This window comes from Myodes glareolus, chromosome 13 (genome assembly GCF_982192425.1).
Source record: "Myodes glareolus chromosome 13, mMyoGla1.1, whole genome shotgun sequence".
Taxonomy (NCBI): Eukaryota; Metazoa; Chordata; class Mammalia; order Rodentia; family Cricetidae; genus Myodes; species Myodes glareolus.
This window is the reverse complement of record NC_142038.1, coordinates 14598726-14617279: the sequence shown is the minus strand read 5'-3', so window position 1 is coordinate 14617279 and position 18554 is coordinate 14598726. Positions and strand designations below refer to the sequence as shown.

Here is an 18554-nt window from a genome sequence, read left to right as displayed (position 1 = left end):
GCTTCTCCCTGATCAGAAGCATTGGCCACTGAAGTGATTACTTACATTGTTCTATTATTAAATAAAACTCAGGAGTCAGATATTGGGGTAAATACCGCATAGATCCAAAGAGCAGCGGAGGAAAGATCCGCTGACCCTGACTCTCTACGTTTCCCCAGATTGAAAAAAAAATTGCACATCTTCTTAAAGCCCTCCCAGCTATTTCCTATATCCCCATATCTCAGTCCTCCAAAACCATCATGGCTAATTCTGATCAACCAATTGACTCTATTCTCTGATTCGAGATAAACTTTATTGGCCATCTTGGAGTGTCAGTGTGAACAATTACCTCACAACAGGGCACTGTGGTAGTTTGAATGTAATTGGCCCCCATAGTCTCATGGGGAGTGGTACTATTAGGAGGTGTGGCTTTGTTGGAGTGGGTGTGGTTTTGTTGGAGGAAGTGTGTCACTGCAGGGGCAGGCTTTGAGGTTTCCTATGTATAGGATACTGCCCAGTATCTCAGTCAACTTCCTGTTGCCTGCAAGATGAAGGACTCTCAGCTCCTCCAGCCTGCACGCTGCCATGCTCCCTGCCATGATGATAATGGACTGAACCTCTGAAGCTGCAGGCTGCCTCCTCAATGAAATGCTTTCCTCAGAAGAGTTGCTGTGGTCATGGTGTCTCTTGACAGCCATAGAAATCATAACTAAGACAGGCACCTGTTGCAAAGAGAGGACTGCTTGTTCATCCCGGCTGCCCAGCTAACTTAGCCCCGAAATAACCACACAGAAATTGTATTAATTAAATCACTGCTTGGCCCATTAGCTCTAGCCTCTTATGGCTAACTCTCACATCTTGAGTTAACCCATTTTTATTAATCTGTATATCACCATGTGGCAGTGGCTTACTGAAAAAGATTCAGCATGTCTGCTGCTCCTGCCCAGACCCGCTGAGTTAGAACCCGTACTTGGTGAGAGTCCCACAAGTCTGGTGCCGTTCACTTTCGGGTAGCAGCCACATACAAAGGGTTTGTCAGAAACCCTTTGTCTCGTCTCTTGCTCCACTGGCCTTCCCTCTTGCCACCAAGTCGATTTGCCCCATAGTTGCTGCTGATTCTATCACTGATAGCAGAACAGTGTTTCCAAGCTTTCATTAGAGAACAGGGACCAGACACTCTGCAGGAACCTTCCAGGCTTCCCGTACCAGATTCAGACTACTGAGGCATGAGGCCTTGTAGACTGAGGAACTACCAGTTGTCAGCCCTGGAGCCCATGACAATCAGGGTGAGGAGCCTGGCAGCAGGCAGGCAGGCAGGCAGGCAGGCAGGCAGGCAGGCAATGGAGCAGTAGCTTAGAGCTTATATACGGAGACAAAAACCATAGCGCAGAGAGAGGCACACTGGGAATGGCACAGGCTTTTACAAACTCAAAGCCCACTCCCAGTGACACACCTACTCCAATGCCACACCTAATTCTTCCCAAACAGCTCCACCAACTGGGGACCAAACATTCAACTATATGAGCCCATGCCAGCCATTCTCATTCAAACCACCACCACCATTGTGTGTGTGTGCATGTATGTACAGAAAACCATATATACGGTGGTTTTGAATGAATACACATCCTCTTTGTTCTGTTCCCTTAGACAACCCCGACTAAAACAAATTATGGTGGTGGGAACGGGGCTGGGGAAACAGAACTGTAAGGCGGAGCTCTTAGAGAGCTTAGTGGTCACCGGGGAATCCTCTAGCAGTGAAACTGAGTCTTCAGCGGGACGGAACCTACGGTCACTAACGACTCCCCGACTAGTATGGAGAGCCCTGAAAGTCCCTGGTGTGCATGAATTAAAGAACTTACCAACTGTGTACAATGATCCCTATTCACCTGCTGTGAGGGGTGTGGAATTCGGTGACTCTGCGTATAAAGCCTTTGAACATTTCTGGAAAAATAAGGAACATAACAATGGTGGTTATTTTAACATCTTTGGAAGAATTTATAAAAGAAAACAACTGAGCTTCGTAATAAAACTGACCTGCTCCAGACGCACATACACAACCTAATGGTCGCTAAGTGTGCCCTGAAGGAGAGGCTTCTCTCCTGCAGCCTTACAGCTCACGTTACAGAACCGAACCAAGCCTTCATTATACAGTCAGCTGGAACCTGGTAGTTACCTGGTCTTTGCAGCTGATGCTTCAACAGAGTCCCACAATAGCTGTCTCTCGTGGAGGAGGGGGCACCACAAAAGGCAATCACTCGGTCTACAAGGCAGGGAGTCTCCAAAGGCTCGATCTGGTGCCCCTGGTCCCTAGTCCATGGTGCAAACCTGGGAATGCTGGCTCTGCTGTTAGCGTAAGTTTCAGCAACAGTAGCAACAGCACAGATGAACTCATTCCCAAGCAGGAAGGCTAAGAGGACAAAAAGCAAAATTATCTTCCTTTCTGACATCCCTTTTCATCCGAGTTGCTACCAGAAGGTATCAACTATAATCAGGGCAGGCCTTCCCACACCAGTCAAGGCAAGTCAGGACACTCTTCAGGTCAGGATCTTTATTCAGGGGCTTCTAATTTGTGGCACGTTAACCCTGAAACCAGCTATAATACCTGGCATGCATGAAGCCCTGGGTTCCATCCCGACCACCGGATGAACTAGGAATGGCAGCCCACACCTCTAATGACAGTGCTCAGGAAGTAGAGGCAGGAAAATCAGAAATTCAAGGTCATCCTCATTTCCAAAGTTGGCCTAAGATCAACACGGGCTTCTCCAAAAAGTGCCGTCAGTATTTGGGAGGCTCTTTAAGGAACACAAAATTTCAACCACTTCTTACTTTAACTTTTGAGGCTTCTGGGGGTGGGTGCCAAGAATCTGACTTTTGTTTCTTGAAGAACTGTGATACAAGGAGCCTGTAGGATGGAGGACCAGGGACCCCAGGAGTGACCCCAGGAGTGACCCCAGGAGCTTTAAGTTGCTGTTCCTCTTGTTCTGTCTTGAAAGCTTCCGACCTTGTGCTGTGATTCCTAACTTGTCACCAAGGCAAAGGCTCCCACTGTTTGTGTCCTTCCACAGCAGGGCACACTCCATGCAGCCAGGCTGATTGGCACGGACACTTCACATGCGTGTTTGTGAGTCATAATGGTGATTTTGTTCATTTTTTTCCTTTTTCTTTTAGCTTCATGGAACAGACACAGAGAGGCCTGAGCCGGCCCCCTCCTGTCCCCGCTTCCCAGCCCAGGAAGAGAAGGACATCGGTGCGATCTTTCTTTTCCAAGGTCAGATACCCGTGTCCCTCCCCACCACGATGTCACCACGGTGTAAGATGTGCACCTGCTTGCTCTGTGCTAGACCTGCTTTGCCTGGGCTCCTTCCGGGAGCCGTGTAATAGCCGTGTCATGACTTCTTTCAACAGATATAGAGGGTGCTTATGAGAAGTTGAAATGAGAAGGATTCAGCTTGCGGCTAACTCAAAAGGAACTGTAACAAATACTCAGAAATAGCGATGGTGAAAAGTTATAAGGTCTTCTACACAGTGCTGAGCAAACAGCCTGATCTGGACCTGGACCCTGCATCCAATCCTATTGCTTCCTGAGGATGGGGCTAGCTTTGTCCTTGGTTCTCTCTCTCTCTCTCTCTCTCTCTCTCTCTCTCTCTCTCTCTCTCTCCATTCTGGTATGAATGCAGGTGCTTTCTTGTCATGGTGCACATGTGGAGGTCAGAGGACGATCTTGGTCTGTCCTCACCTTCCACCTCTTTCGAGACCAGGCCTCTCTTTTTGCTGCTCACCACATAGCAGCCATCTCACGCACCTTGGGATTCTCCTTCTCCCATCTTGCCATAGGAAACTTGGATTATAGACAGGCGCTATTGTGCCTGGCTTTACATGGGGGCTCAATCTCAGGTCTTTATGGTGGCATGGGAAGTGTCTTACCCATCATCTCCCTGGTCCCCAGTTGGGAGCTTTCATCGTCTGGGATCTGATTCTAATGTGGGCTGCCTAGTTCTGTGCCCTGAAGAACACTGGTGCCTTCTTGTCATTGGCGCTCATCTGTTCTGGGGGCGGGGCAGCTCATCTGATCATGAGAAAGGTAGCCTCTATCTTGATCTATCTTCTATTTTATCTATATCTTATCTCTTGTCTTACAGTTACTTAGTATTTAGTTTTAGAAGTACAGAATTTTGCGTAGAAGCACAGTGCTTCCCCCATTGTGTTGTTTTTGCCTTTTCTGCTTCATCTAATGAATTCAGATGTTGGGACAACCTCCAAATGTCCTGAAAGGTTTACATATGTGTAATTGATATTTTTTGAGATGTTGCCAACTGAGTCACATGCTAGTGAGGGGTTGAGGTAGGTGACTATTGAGAAAGGTCTCTCAGGATTTATCATATTGCTGGATGGAGAGGCAGGGACATCAGCCTGACTGCAGAAGAATCAAGACAGAATTGGAAGAGGGGAATTGGAGAAAGCAGGTATCATACGAACATGTCATTCATGTTTGTTTATTTTATTTAGTTAAAAGGACAGCAGAAGGATGAGAAGGGCTTGGAGGAGGAAGATGGACAGAGAACTTCTCAGAGAGGAGAAATAACAACATAGCATACACTAGAAAAGGGACCTGTGTCTCAAGGACAGTCCCCTTTCCTCTTAGCCTCTGCCACACAGTTTACTACTGTGTGTCTCCCCAGTCTCTCTCTCTCTCTCTCTCTCTCTCTCTCTCTCTCTCACACACACACACACAGACACACACACACACACACACACACACACACACAGAGGGGGCACGCGTGTTTACTTATCTTTAGTTCAGAAGAAAAGAAACTTGAATAGGAAAATAGCATTTTCTTTAGAGAGAGATGTTTGGAGTTGAGTTCAGAGTATGAGTCTGAGCCCTTTTGGATTGATTCTCTCTCTCTCTCTCTCTCTCTCTCTCTCTCTCTCTCTCTCTCTCTCTCTCTCTCTGTGTGTGTGTGTGTGTGTGTGTGTAGCATGCCAGATGTCAACTTCAGGTGTCTTCTTCATTGTGCTCCACTCTCACTAGACTGGATAGACTGGAGCTCACTGGTTTGGCTAGGCTGCCTGGCCAGGGAACTTTTGAGTTCTTCCTTTGTCTGTCTTCCCAGTGCTGAGATTCTAGGCATGCACTGCTACACCCAATGTCTTGTGTGGGTGCTCGGATCTTCATGTGTATCGAGCAAGCACTTTACCGACTGGACCATCTTCCCAGCCTCCGAATTAACACACTTTTGACCCACCACCCAGGTCTCTTGGAAACTGAGGCTGCGGAAGCAGGAACCTTTGAAGAATGTGTTTTTCATCTTGGCAGAAAGAGCCCGGGATCCTAATGCTAAAAAGCGCCATCTGGCAATGAGAGGCCTGGGCACCTTGGCCCGTGAAGCCCCTGACAAGGTAGGGGAGGTGGAGTTGAAACAACCTTCCTAAGACTCTGAGCCTGCGAGGCATGGAGTCCCCACAGCTGGGGCAGGTGCCCATGGATTGCTATCACTGTAACAACTCACACAGACCTAGCGGTAAACAGTGCTATCTGTGTTGGGGGCCTTAGTATGAGCTGGATCTGTAGCTCAGGATCTTGCAAACCACTGTTGGCTAGACTGTGGCTTCCAGAAGCTCAGGGTACTTTTCCAAGAATGGCTTTTTGCAGAACTGGCTCTTCCAATGGTAGATCTGAGGTTTCTCTTCCCTTGCTGGCTGTCTGCTGGGGGCCACCCCCCTTTACTCAGGATCCACACTCTCAAAATATGCTAACCTGTCTCTTCAAGGTGTCTCTCACTCCTGTCGGCTCTATGGGAGTCTTGCATAATGTAGCTTAGCAACCAGGAGAGACATCTGGTTACTTCTGTCACTTCAGGCTAGAGGCAAGCCACCGGTTCTTTTTACTCAGGAGGATAGATTACGTAAGGGTGTGACTCACTCCAGGTCGTCCCAAGCACACCTCAGCTTTGTCGGTCTTGGGAAATGAAGAAGGACTGAGACAGGCTCACACTGTTCTCCTTGAGAGTCTAAATGATTGTCTCAGAATGTTTGTTTGTTTAGTGAGAACCACTTTCATACTCTGTCCTTAGCACCTGTCCACAGGGATACCATTTTATGTCCTCTCCACTACAAAGACACCCAGCTCTCTGAAGGGCCCTAGAATACTCTTGTCCACCCTCTCAGCTCTTGAAGTACTTCACCAGCTCCATGACCCAGAGGCCTTACTCCTGTTTGTCCTTTCTGTTCTTCGAAGACCTGGGAGGGCTCTTGGGCTGGATTACTAGAAACATTTGTATTTGAATAAGAGTTGGTAGCAGATTCAGAAGAAAGTGTGAGCATGTAGCATACACACACACACACACACACACACGGACGGCATGAACACAGAGAGAACTGCTTGTGAGGAAGGAGGGGAGCAGCAAGACAAGTGGGGGAAGGGAGTGTTACAAGGAGCAGGGCCCCTGTTTATCCCTGCCACCCAGCTAACTTAGCCCCTGAAATAACCACACGGAAACTATTAATTTAAACACTGCCTGGCCCATTAGCTCTAACTTCGTATTGGCTAACTCTTACATCTTAATTTAACCCATCTCCATTAATCTGTGTATTGCCATGTGACTGTGACTTACTGGCAAGATTCTAAACAGAGTTCATCTCAGGCAGAAGATTCATGGTGTCTCTCATTCTGCCCTTCTTCCCAGCATCCAGTTCTGTCTTCTTTGCCTACCTAAGTTTTGCCCTATCAGGCCCAAAGCAGTTTCTTTATTCATTAACCAATGAAAGCAACACATGAACAGAAGAACCTCCTACACAAAGGAAGACGGAGAGGGTAGTGGGGGGTGGGGGGGGATGAACATGAGCAAACAATGATATATATGTTAAAAAGCCATAATGAAACCCTATACTCCTTTTTACATTAACAAAGAGTATTAATTTAAAGAAGAAGGGAAAGACAGCTAGGGCCTCTCAATCCCAACTTGGGGCTACTGGAAGATTAGGTATGGAGTTGCTTTTTAATTTGAATAGTGTGTGTGTACGTGTGTGTGTGTGTGTGTGTGTGTGTGTGTGAGAGAGAGAGAGAGAGAGAGAGAGAGGTGTGAGAGAGAGGTGTGTATATAAGTGTATGTGAGTGTGTGAGAATATGTGTATGCGGATGAGTGTGAGTGTGTGTGAGAGAGTATGAGGGTGTGTTTGAGTGTGTGATACTAATGTTTTTCCAACCTCTATAGCAGGTGAGAAAGTACAAGAAAGTTTTCCTCGCTCTCCTGGTGCACGGGCTGTATGACCCTGTGAGTTCTGACGTTATCCACGAGAGCATGAAGACTCTGACCATCATGCTGGGCAAGATCCAGGGCCAACGCCTGGGCTCCTTCTTCGTAGATATCACTCTTCAGGCCAGGACTCTATTGGATGATGTAAGTGAGAAGGGTAAGCATAAAATCTTGGGCTATGAAATTGTCCTGGGTTAGAAATGAGGATCCCAAACCTTTAGTCCCAGCAGAGGCAGAGAGAGGCAAGCCGAGCAGAGGCAGATCTCTGTGAATTTGAGCTTCAGGACATTAAAAAAAAATTAAAAAAACACCTGTCTCAAAAAACAAAAACAAAAGGAAACGAGAACCTCGGATAGTATGTTTCTTAAGAGCAAGGTCTGCATCACTCACAATTTATGAATCAATTGTATTGAGAGGAGTTATGGGTGTGGTTATGGAGAACAAAAGACATGCAGACCCAGTCACTCCCTTTTGAGGAACTTTCATGTCAATAGGGAAGTGAACATGTGCAGTAGTGATGACAACAGTGTTGATGGTGATGCCAGCCGGTGCTCAGTGCTCCCTTCTACAGTGATGATGACGATGCCAGCTGGTGCTCAGTGCTCCCTTCTACAGTGATGATGGTGATGCCAGCTGGTGCTCAGTGCTCCCTTCTACAGTGATGTTGATGGTGATGCCAGTCGGTGCTCAGTGCTCCCTTCTACAGTGATGATGATGATGCCAGCCAGTGCTCAGTACTTCCTTCTTTGCAACAAGTTAGCATTTAGTGAGCCCTTCCCGTGTATCATTCACAATGCCAGGCGGTTGCCATGGATACTTATGCAGTCCTTACAACAATCCTCTTCGGTGGGTGTAACAATAATCTTTATTATAAAATGAGAAAATTGAGGCACAGAAAGATCATAACCTGCACACAGTTCACGGAGGCAGCACACACCCTGAATGCAGCCGACTGACTGCAGCCGCTGCCCTGTGAGCTCCCAGATAAAATATGCCAACCAGGAAGGGCTCAGGTGCAACCTGTGGTCTCAAGTGAAGACTCTTGCATGGCCCACTTGCAGGCTGACAAACAGTCTGCTACTGTCTCTCTATCAAAGACAGCACCTGTCAGACATCCCTCAGACCTTTACTTATCACAACCCAAAGCAACTTCCGCCTGTCCCTGTCCCCTAACTCCTGAGCTAAACAAGAGGAAAGAAGAGTCATGGAGCTCACAGAGCTCAGAACCTATATCTGAGTTACAGGTATGCTTGTTGATGCTCATCTTTCCTCCAAAAGAAGAGACGTTAGTATATCAGTGGAGATGGCCCAAGTAGGTCTTGATCTCACGGTAGTCCTCCTGCCTCAGGTCCTGAGTGCTGAGGTTACAGGCATGAGCCCTGTCTAGATGTTTGCTGTTGAATGTAAACCTATCTTGTCTGAGGAGGGGGTAGGAAGATGTGTACATTACCACCCTAGGATGTCAGCACAAGTCTTGAGGACGTAGCCTTAAATCTTTCTGGTGCCTAAACTTCAGTTGATTTTTATTTAACTACTTTGTCTTTTCCTTTCTTTTCTTTTAAGATTTACTTATTTATTATGTATAGTGTTCTGCCTGTATGTATACCTGCATGCCAGAAGAGGGTGTCAGATCTCATATGTGAGCCACCATGTGGTTTCTGGGAATTGAACTCAGGACCTCTGGAAGAGCAGCCAGTGTTCTTAACCTCTGAGCCATCTCTTCACCCCCCTCACCTACTTTTTAAACCCAGTTTACATACCATTTTTTGAAGCAGAATCCTTGGTCATGCTGAAAAGGAAGGAAAATCTTCTCATAGCACTGCCCGTGGGCAGAATCTAGGCAAGAGTTACACTGTCAATATGGCCTGCTTTATGCTGTTTTTTGGGACACATACCCCCACTTGACAATTGTCACACTCTTGGGAGACAGGTACCTGGCTTATACATTCCTGTACATAGGTCTCAGGGGACCATGGGGCAAGTTCTCAATGAGTCACATATGCTAAAATATATTTTTGGATATTTCACAAAATGATCAGTGCTGTCTCAGTCTTTGTGGCCCAGTTCTAGATGTTTCTTTCCCTTTGGAGAGGGCCACCCCCTGTTCTCTCTGGTTTCCCTGGAGCTTGGACAGGACTGTGAACTGCTGATACAAAAATCCATGTACCAGCAGGGTGGTGGTGGCATACACCTTTGTTCCCAGCACTTGAGAGGCAGAGGCAGGTGAGACTCTGTGAGTTCGAGGCCAGCCTGGTCTACAGAGCAAGTTCCATAACAGCTAGGACTGTTATACAGAGAAATTTTGTCTCGATAAACCAAAACCAAACCAAAACAAAACAAAAATCTGTGTACCAAGTAAGGAGGACACTGGGAGCCTACATTGGTTGCCTATCTCATGGTATGATCACGAACACATCCTGACAGTCTCTGAGTCTTGACATCCTTGCCTGAGATGTGTGGAGCAAACAGTTTATGTAGGAGAGAAGAAGCAGATGGCTCCCAAGGAAGCGCTAACTGATGAGAGTAGAGGCAGGGAGAGCTGTTGAGGGTGTCGGGGGAAGAAACAAGATCTTTATTCGCTTGATCAGCAGGAGAGACTCAGACAGTAGGGAGAGGAGATATGGCTAAAATGATGGGAGAGAGGAAGAGGGAGACAGGAAGAGAAGAAGAGGGAGGGAGGGAAAGAAGGAGGGAGACATGAGAAAGGGAAGAAAAGGGAAAGGAGAAAAAGAAATGAGAAATGAAAGTAGGAAGTTTTTGGAAGCAGCTCCTAGATAGACTGAAAGGAAGCCTAAGGCGCCTACCACCGCTGGTGTTTGTCTCCTGAAGTAAGAAGGCACAGGATCTTGAATATGATGCCCACCTTTCTGCGCAACTCAGAGCGAGGGTCATGGTCTGTTCTGATGGAGGCCTGTTGATGATGATCGGCCTTTTGTTGTTGTTGATGGAAACCCACAGGAGAACGACGGTGTGCGGTACTCGGCCTTTGTTCTGTTTGGGCAATTGGCTGCATTTGCTGGGCGGAAATGGAAGAAATTTTTCACTGACCAGGTTAACCAGACACAAGATTCCCTCCTGACCCATTTAGAGGACAAAAGCCCTCAAGTGGCCAAGGTGAGACAGCCATTCTTCGCTCATTTTGTGAAACCTTTGCTGTCCTTGGAGGGGGTGGTGGCACCTCTGCTAAGTGGAGAAGCCAGGCCCAGGAGTTCCTGCCAGTTAGAATGACCTGTACGGTATCTATGTAAAGCAAAGGGGCCTCCGGGGTACAATTTCCCCGCTTTGACCTGTCTCTGCCCAATCCAACACCTGCTGGTGCTAGCAAGATAGGGAATACCAAGTCCCCAAGGATGATGTGCAAAGAGTTCTACAAAATCATCTTGGGGGAGGGGAGGAAGAGAGAGCGTTGATGAGCGCAATTGTGAGCGGGGCTGTGCACATGGCAGAGCTGTGCCCTCGCCGCGTGCCACGGCCATTCCACGAACAGAAATCCTTCGAGTTTCCAGCTCACAAATGACCTGAAAATTACGTTGGTGGCTCTGACCTTAGATTGGCTACAGTCCTTTGGGATCACCTTCCCTGTCCGGAACTCTAGAATTCTCTAAGAGTTTAGGCAATTGGATGGCAATGTTATTTCCCTCAGGCTTGCAAAACGACTGTGCGAGCCTGTGTTCCGTATCTGAAACCCAGGAAAGAGCAGCGTTTCCAGAGTGAAGAAGATCGGCGGAACCCCAGACTTTCCCGGCAGCTGGTGAGTGGGTCAGGGTAGGAGAGAGTTCTTTTGGGAGTCCCTCCCCTTCAGGCACTTGACACCGGAAGTGGCCCAGTGCAACAGGAAGTTGCCTCTTCCTGCCTCCTAAAACAGCTCAGGCTGGTATGGCAGTTGCAAAGTATCCACAGAGCAACGTAAAGGGCAGGATTCCTGGAAGATGATACAGTGTTACCATTCGCTCAGTTGTAGTCATTGGCTGCTTCCACTCCTGCGGCTTCTCCTGGTGTCCTGCCCGCGACCTCCCTCACACGCACCTTTTCTAATCTCTTCCAGAGCCATTATCATCCCGAGGTCCTGCTGTTCTTCTATGCCAATAAAATCCTCTAAGTCCAGAGCGGCAGAGAAAATGACCCGTGTGAGTGCCCTGCTCCGGGCATCCCATTCCCTCTGTTCTGTCTCGTTGGGTACCTCTTTGACTTTGATAGTAACAAGAGAGGACGTCAGAGAGCTACTGAGGGCAAAAACAATCTCCCTGGAAGTGTATCTCTGCATCTCTGCACTCAAAGTAAAATTCTACATTACTTTCACAGATCTCATTTCTTCCCTATACAAAGAAATTTGTTGAGAGGTACATTCTTCCTTTTCTAAATTTGTGTGTGTGTGTGTGTGTGTGTGTGTGTGTGTGCCTGCACAAAAATGCACATGATTGTGGAGGTGAGGACAACCTCAAATACTGTTCCTCAGGTATCATCCACCTTTCCACTGAAACAGGGTCCTCAAACAGCCTGGGGCTTGCAGATTAGGCTTGATGGCTGGTGAGCCCCCATTATAACTACACTCTGGTAAACCCAGCTTTTTTTTTTTTTAATTCTTCTCTCATATATTATATCACTCATATATCTCAACCATAGTTTCCCCTTAAACCATTCTTCTCAGTCCCTTCCCCCACCCCCCTCTTCTCAAGATCCACTACTCCTCTGTTGAGAGAGAGAGAGAGAGAGAGAGAGAGAGAGAGAGAGAGAGAATGAATGCAGGCCTCCCAGGGATTTCAACCAAACACAGCTTAACAAGTTACACTAAGCCCAGGCACAAACTCTCATATCAAGACTGGATGAGGCAACACAGTTCTAGGGAAAGGGTCCCCAAAGCCACAGGGGTTGAGAACACAGCCCACAGAATCAACCAAGCAGGGCTCATAGGGTCTCACAGACACTGAAACTGCAAACACGGACCCTATGGATCTGATAGGTTCTCTGCATATATGTTATGGTCGTGTAGCTTGGTGTTCTTGTGGGACTCTCAACAGTGGGAATGGGGGGTGGGTAGGTGGGCATCTCTGACTCTTTTCTCAGCTCTTAGTTTATTTTTATTTATTTATTTTTTTAATAAGGGTCCTGGGGTCAAATTTAGGCCCTTGTAAAACTGGGCCATCTCCCTGGCCCAATAGATGCACACTTCCTTAAAGACATTTAATATGTATGGTGTCTCAAAGCACCTAGCTCCTCTCTGTCAGGTGTAATATGCATTTCTAGTATGTAATTTCTGAGGTTTGGGAGAGTAACTGCTATTATAAACATTTTTAAAATTATTTGTCTTTGATGGTTTGCTATTTGCTGTTGACATCTTGTTCAGATACAGGAAGGTAGTTTGCGAAGTGTCTTCAGTTTCTCAAGATCTTAAAATGTCATTGTCTTCAAGATAATCTTTTTAAAAACCAACAATAAAAAGAAATATTGCTAAAAATTCACAGGATGATGATAACTTACAGAATAAAAACAGTAACATTTATTGAGAGTGCTTACAACGTGTTGGGTACTGTGGTGGTCCGAATGAAAATAGCCCCACAGGCTCATATATTTGAATGCTTGGTTCCCAGTTAGTGGAACTGTTTGGGAAGGACTGGAAGACAGGTCTTTGTTGGAGGAGGTGTATCACTGAAGGTGAACTTTGGATTTCAAAAGCCCACGTCAGGTTCAGTGTCTCTTTTTCTGCCTATTGCCTGTGGGTCACGATGTGATGTTCTCTACTCCTGCTCCAGCACCATGCCCGTTGACTTCCTGCCAGGATGATCATGGACTAACCCTCTGGAACTGTAAGCAAGCCCTAGTTAAATGCTCCTTTTCGTAACAGCTGCCTTGGTTATGGGGTCTCTTCAGAGCAACCGAATAGTCACTAAGACAGGCACTAATAACTTTTTGAAAGTATCATATACAACAACTGTATACAGCAGGTGCTAATATTTATTTATTGGGAGTGGGCACATGCCACGGTGTCTACGGGGAGGTTGGAGGACAGCTGGAGGAGTCAGTGCTGTCTTTCCACCATGGGGGTACCAGGAGTCAAACTCAAGTGGTCAAACTTGGCAGCAAGCACTGTTTGTGTGCTGAACCATCTCGCTGGCCCTGAGAGAAGTGATATTACAGTTTTCATTACCTGGATGAGAAAACAGAGGAAATTAAGTAACTTGCACAAGATAAATAGTAGGACTAGACCTTAGAGCTGTGTGATCAGATTTCTGGGAAAAGAACTCAATTCTCCATCGCATCATTGGCGGGTGGTTAGAAATGCAAAAAACAGACAGTGGCCACTTCCACTCACTTCTGCTCTCCTGCTCAGGCCAGGGGCATTTCCGAAGCTTGCCTGCTGCAGAAAGCCCAGTTTTCAGCAGGTCAGAGAGACCAGAGAGAGGATGTGGACCAGGCAAGCTATGGGAACAGACACCCAGTCACACAAGAACTTTTTCAGAGGGCCAAAGTTTAATTCTTCATTTTAGTTTTTCCTCTGCTGGTTGTTCATTTTACTCTGTTTTTTCTCTGTTCCGTTTTTTTTAAATCTTGTTTTAATTTTATTTTTTTTCTTCCCAGTTGTTCTCCTTGTATATATTTTTTGATATAATCCTTTTAACTCTTTTCCGATATCTTTTTTTTCTATTTCTCCCCTGATGGTTCCCTTCTATTTTTCCCAGATGTTTTTCTCCTACATCTTTCCTTCTCATTCTGTCTCTTGCTTTTTTCTTATCCCCTTTATACCTCCTAAGTCAAAGATTTCTATGCAAGAAAAATATTACCTCACAGCCACAAGTTACATAGTCTCTAGAGACAGAGTGATTTCTTTACACCAGAAGAGGTGGCATTAAGATTGGAAGCCCCCAAGTTTTTCTTAGAAGTTCACAGAAGTCAAACATTTTTCTTTATCCCAAAGCCATGATTCTTTTGTAATTGATTAACAAAGTTTTAAGCAAGCTAAGTATATTTCAGTCAGCTTTCTTTCTTTCTTTCTTTCTTTCTTTCTTTCTTTCTTTCTTTCGTACTGGCAGGCAGCAGTGACAGTTTCAGTGTAATCAATTTCTATTCTTAATTTTACTCTAGAGAAACTGTAGACAAGAGGTCAGTTTGTCGTATATTTTCCTTTACACACAATAGGTCCATTTAATTTCCTTTTACAACTTTGCTTTTTCAAGGTGAAAACTGGGGTCTGTGATTAATTCTGTAAGTTACATGACCAAGGAATAGGCCCAACCTTGGTGTAGAGACAAAATTGTTCTCTTCAATCATCAGCCTGTTTTCCCACAGGCAGAATTCCTGTGGGTCTATAATGCGTGAAAATTCCCTGTTCTTATTTTTTAATACTCTGCAAATCTTATATATAACAAATAATAAAGTGAATTTTAGCTTATTTTTGCCTTTTTTGGTATCTCTTATTGGAGCAATTGTCAGTACAACATAAATCATGTCCCTACTCATCTTTACTAACTCTCCTAACCACCCGTATCTTTTGGACTAACTCAGAAAGTCCAATAAAATCATAGCTATAATTAATCATCATTGCTCTTATAAAAAATCATCTTTACTATAATCTGCAAGTAAATTATCTAGTGAGCCATGGGATTTTCCAAAAAACAATCACACTATACTAGATACAGTAGGATCCTTCCAAGTAGCAATCACAGCATGCTAAACACAGCAGGAACACAACAGCAGCAAGCAGGAGGAAGCATAGCAGAAGCAAGGGGCGTTCTGGGACAATCCACCAGGGCTTCACCTCTCCACCATGCACCCAGAGTAGCTTTGCTGACCTCTGAACTGTAAGCTCCATTGCTGACTGCAGCTCCTCTGACATGGCCACCGGTACTCGCCTATACATACATTCCAAATCTATACTTGATTAATTGAACTAAATAATAGAATAAAACATAATTATTAATAAAACTATATGCTTTTATTAATCATTATTGATTAATGTGCTGATGTTTTGGTGACCTATCCTTACTATCTGAAGAGTCTAATCACACTTATAAAAATTATCTCCAGGTGCAGTGATGTGCATACTTCTAGACCCAGCTGCTTGGGAGAATGAAGTGGAAAGATCACGCAATGGCGTGGGTTCAAGACTGGCCTGGGCAGCATATTGTCTCCATCTCAAAACAAATATCTTTCAAGAATGCATTGCTTCGTCGCTCCTTCCTACCAATCAGGCTTTCCTCACTGCAGTTCTGATGACTTCATGGGGCATGGTCACTCCTGGAACATTGTGTTCAGTTCGAGAACCGGAAAGATCAACAAGGCTAGAGAACACAAGAGGTTATCAAAACACCGAGGGGTCTGAAGAGTCATTCTCGGAACTGGGAGATCAGTTTCTATGCTGTCCCCAGACATGTAGAGGTGAGGGTGTTCAGGAGTGTCCAGGGAGAGAAAGAATGCAGGCAGAGATGGCAGAAGTCAGAGTAGGTGCCAAGAACCTGTAGTATAGACAGAGGCTGCTCGCTCATTTCCCAGCTGCCCTGACCTGAAATAACCACACAAAAACTGTATTAATTACAATACTGTCTGGTCAATAGCTTAAGCATATTTCTAGCTAGTTCTTACATCTTAAATTAACCCCTTTTTATTATTTTATATTTACCTCGAAGCTCATGGTTTACTGGTAAGGTTCTCAGGTATCTCTCTTTTTCAGCAGCTACATGGTGTCTCCCTGACTCCACCTACTCTCTGTATATCTCTGTTTGAATTTTCTGCCTGGTTTTACTCAGTTAAGCCATTGACTGAAAGCAGCTTCTTTATTAACCAATGGTAATAAAACATATTAACAGCATATAGAAGGAAATCCCATATCACCTCCCCTTTTCTGTCTAATTAAAAAGGAAGGTTTTAACTTTAACATAATAAAATTACATATAACAAAACAGTTATCAAGCAACAATTTTGGTTACAATATTTATATCTACTTCATCTTTTATCATAGCTAAGGAAAACTATAATTATAACATCTACTCTTAAACTCCAGAAGTATATATTACCTAAGTAAACAGGAAGTATATTGTAAACAACTTCCAATACTCTAGAATTGGCAGAGACATCTTGTTGCCTGAACAGTCTCCCAAAGTTCTTCTGTAACACTGGGGCATCCATCTTGAGCCTACAGGCCCATAGTATCCAGCAGACTTTTCCATGAGGCAGGTAATTTCAAAGACAGTTCCACCAATATTGGCAGTTTGTCAGTCACTTTCTTGTGTGTACTGCAGAATGCCTGTCAGACTCTTTCATGAAGCAGGAACCCTGAAGGACGGTCTCACCCTTAGGCAATTTCAGCAGTCAGTTCTCTGTGGGTCCTGCATGTCCGGTTCATACAGCATACCATCAAACAGTCCAGGTAAGTGCAGTTTCTTGCCCAAATGACTAACAAACTCCATAAGGAGCCTCTTCGATGCTCATCCTCCTCTTGAAGTAGACTGGTGCTGTCAGTAGCAGATGTGTCTCATTGTCATGAAAAATCCTAAGTTCTTAATACATTTTAAGCACCATATTCTGAAGGTCTCTGAAAGATTTGAAGAATACCTATTTAACTAAAATATATATCTATATATCTAGAAAAACCTAACTAACAAGCTTGACTATTATAGATGACTATCTATTAACCTGTATTTGTTCATTATACATTACATTTTTACTTTCTTTCAATTTTTTAAATTTTTTTTTGATTTTTTGAGACAAGGTTTCTCTGTAGCTTTAGAGACTGTTCCAGCTTTTATAGACCAGGCTGGCGTCCAACTCACAGAGATCCGCCTGCCTCTGCCTCCCAAGTGCTGGGATTAAAGGTGTCCACCACCACCGCCTGGGTATACATTACATTTTTAAAGGAGCTGCACAAACACAACTCCTTAATCAAGAGCAGAAATATACACATAACAAAATTGGCCTTAAATTTATGTCAATAAACCAAGATCCATATTAATTTAAAGTATTCATCTCTACAGCATATTCTTTTTTTTTAAAATAGAAATTGAATGTAACCCTTAATCACTTACAATCAATCCCCTTTAAATGAAAACAATCATTTATAGCCAATATTTGGGAACTCGGGCATAGTTCTCTCCAAACTGCTTTCTTCTTTCTGTTGGGTGAAGTATTTTTAGGGTTCACGGAGACTTGTCAGGGGTCTTGTTGCATCAAACCACATTAGCCTGGAAGGAATCCATAGGTTTTCATCTTCTGTGGAAACAAAACAAACCTCTTTTCCAAAGACCCAAATTTTGAAGTCAAAATGCCTTTAAAGTATATATGTTGGTTTAGCTTAGCAGCCCCCACAATCAAGTATCTCTCTGTACTTTGCTCATTTACAATCAAAAAATTCAAAGAAATCACAATAATACAATAATGTACATAATCTCTGTGTATATTCCATCTTCACATGACTTATTTTTCTTACTCTTACTTCTTTTACATGTTTAATATTTATTTTATTATCTTTACTCCTTTAATTGATGACTGTCTGTACTCTTTTATATTAAAACTACCTATAATCTTTTTCCTCTCTCTCTTAATGCTACGTACATTTATCCAACACTGTAACCCATTTAGAGGTTTAGTTTTGTCTGAATCTGTCTTTATTGCATATCTGTAATCCTTTTCTGACAAGTAGTATTTTAAAATGGTAAACAGTGTGGTCGCAGCAGTCCTGGATGCTGGTTCAGCCTCTCTTGGCCTTTTAATATAGCAAAGGTAGCTGCCCTTTCTGAGCCATTCTCACTGCCCCAACTCCAGGGACGCACAGACCTCATTTAAATGCGGGGCCTCCGGAAAGAGCCAGAGGTCATTCTGCCAGCATGAACCAGGAAGCTGGTGGGGTTTTTTATTATTATTTTTTTTAGAAGCCATGCAGCTTTTGTCATTAAAGCTGAGTCAGGAAACCCCTTAAAGGAGCCAAGGTGCCCCTGCTTATTGTCAACAAACAGAGCCCATCTTAAAAAAAATGTGGCTACCAAGAAGCTGCACTAAACTCTGTTCTTCTCTGTCTAGAATTTCTTTTCAAGCGCTTTCAGTTTTTATGTGGATATAGTCAGCCCATGTGGGCATGCCAATTTGTAGACAGAGGCTGCTCATTTGTTTCCTGGCTGCCAGGACCCAAAATAGTCACACAGAAGCTGTATTAATTATATCAATTACAACATTGTTTGGCCAATAGCTTAAGTATATTTCTGGCTAGCTCTTACATCTTAATTTAACTCATTCCTATTATTTTATATTTTACCATGAGGTTCGTGGTTTACTGGTAAGATTCCCAGGCATCTGTCTCCTTCAGCAGCTACATGGCCTCTTCATAACTGTGCC

At 44.5% G+C, this 18554-nt stretch overlaps 1 protein-coding gene and 1 long non-coding RNA gene across 21 annotated transcripts in view; one reads left to right on the top strand and one right to left on the bottom strand.

The window, feature by feature from the left end:
• Positions 1–16146, top strand: part of Mro (maestro) — a 26099-nt gene extending 9953 nt beyond the window's left edge. For 6 of the 20 annotated variants that reach the window (XM_085676438.2, XM_085676434.2, XM_087895922.1 and 3 more), the window contains exons 2-6: positions 3148–3247; positions 7197–7379; positions 10194–10349; positions 10879–10986; positions 11281–11536. In XM_085676438.2, coding sequence (XP_085532564.1) covers positions 3152–3247; positions 7197–7379; positions 10194–10349; positions 10879–10986; positions 11281–11334 — 597 coding nt within the window. In that variant the 5' untranslated portion in view covers positions 3148–3151 and the 3' untranslated portion in view covers positions 11335–11536. Of the gene's footprint in view, positions 1–3147; positions 3248–5232; positions 5380–7193; positions 7380–10193; positions 10350–10878; positions 10987–11280; positions 11537–12985; positions 13040–15257 lie in introns of those variants that run through there. The other 14 variants (XM_085676430.2, XM_085676429.1, XM_087895920.1 and 11 more) reach the window with 5 other exon arrangements.
• LOC146891877 (uncharacterized) lies at positions 15990–18554 on the bottom strand. The gene is made up of 3 exons (XR_014996910.2): positions 18475–18554; positions 17252–17435; positions 15990–16761 (listed from the first exon to the last, which is right to left on the bottom strand). It is a non-coding gene; the product is annotated as an uncharacterized LOC146891877 (long non-coding RNA).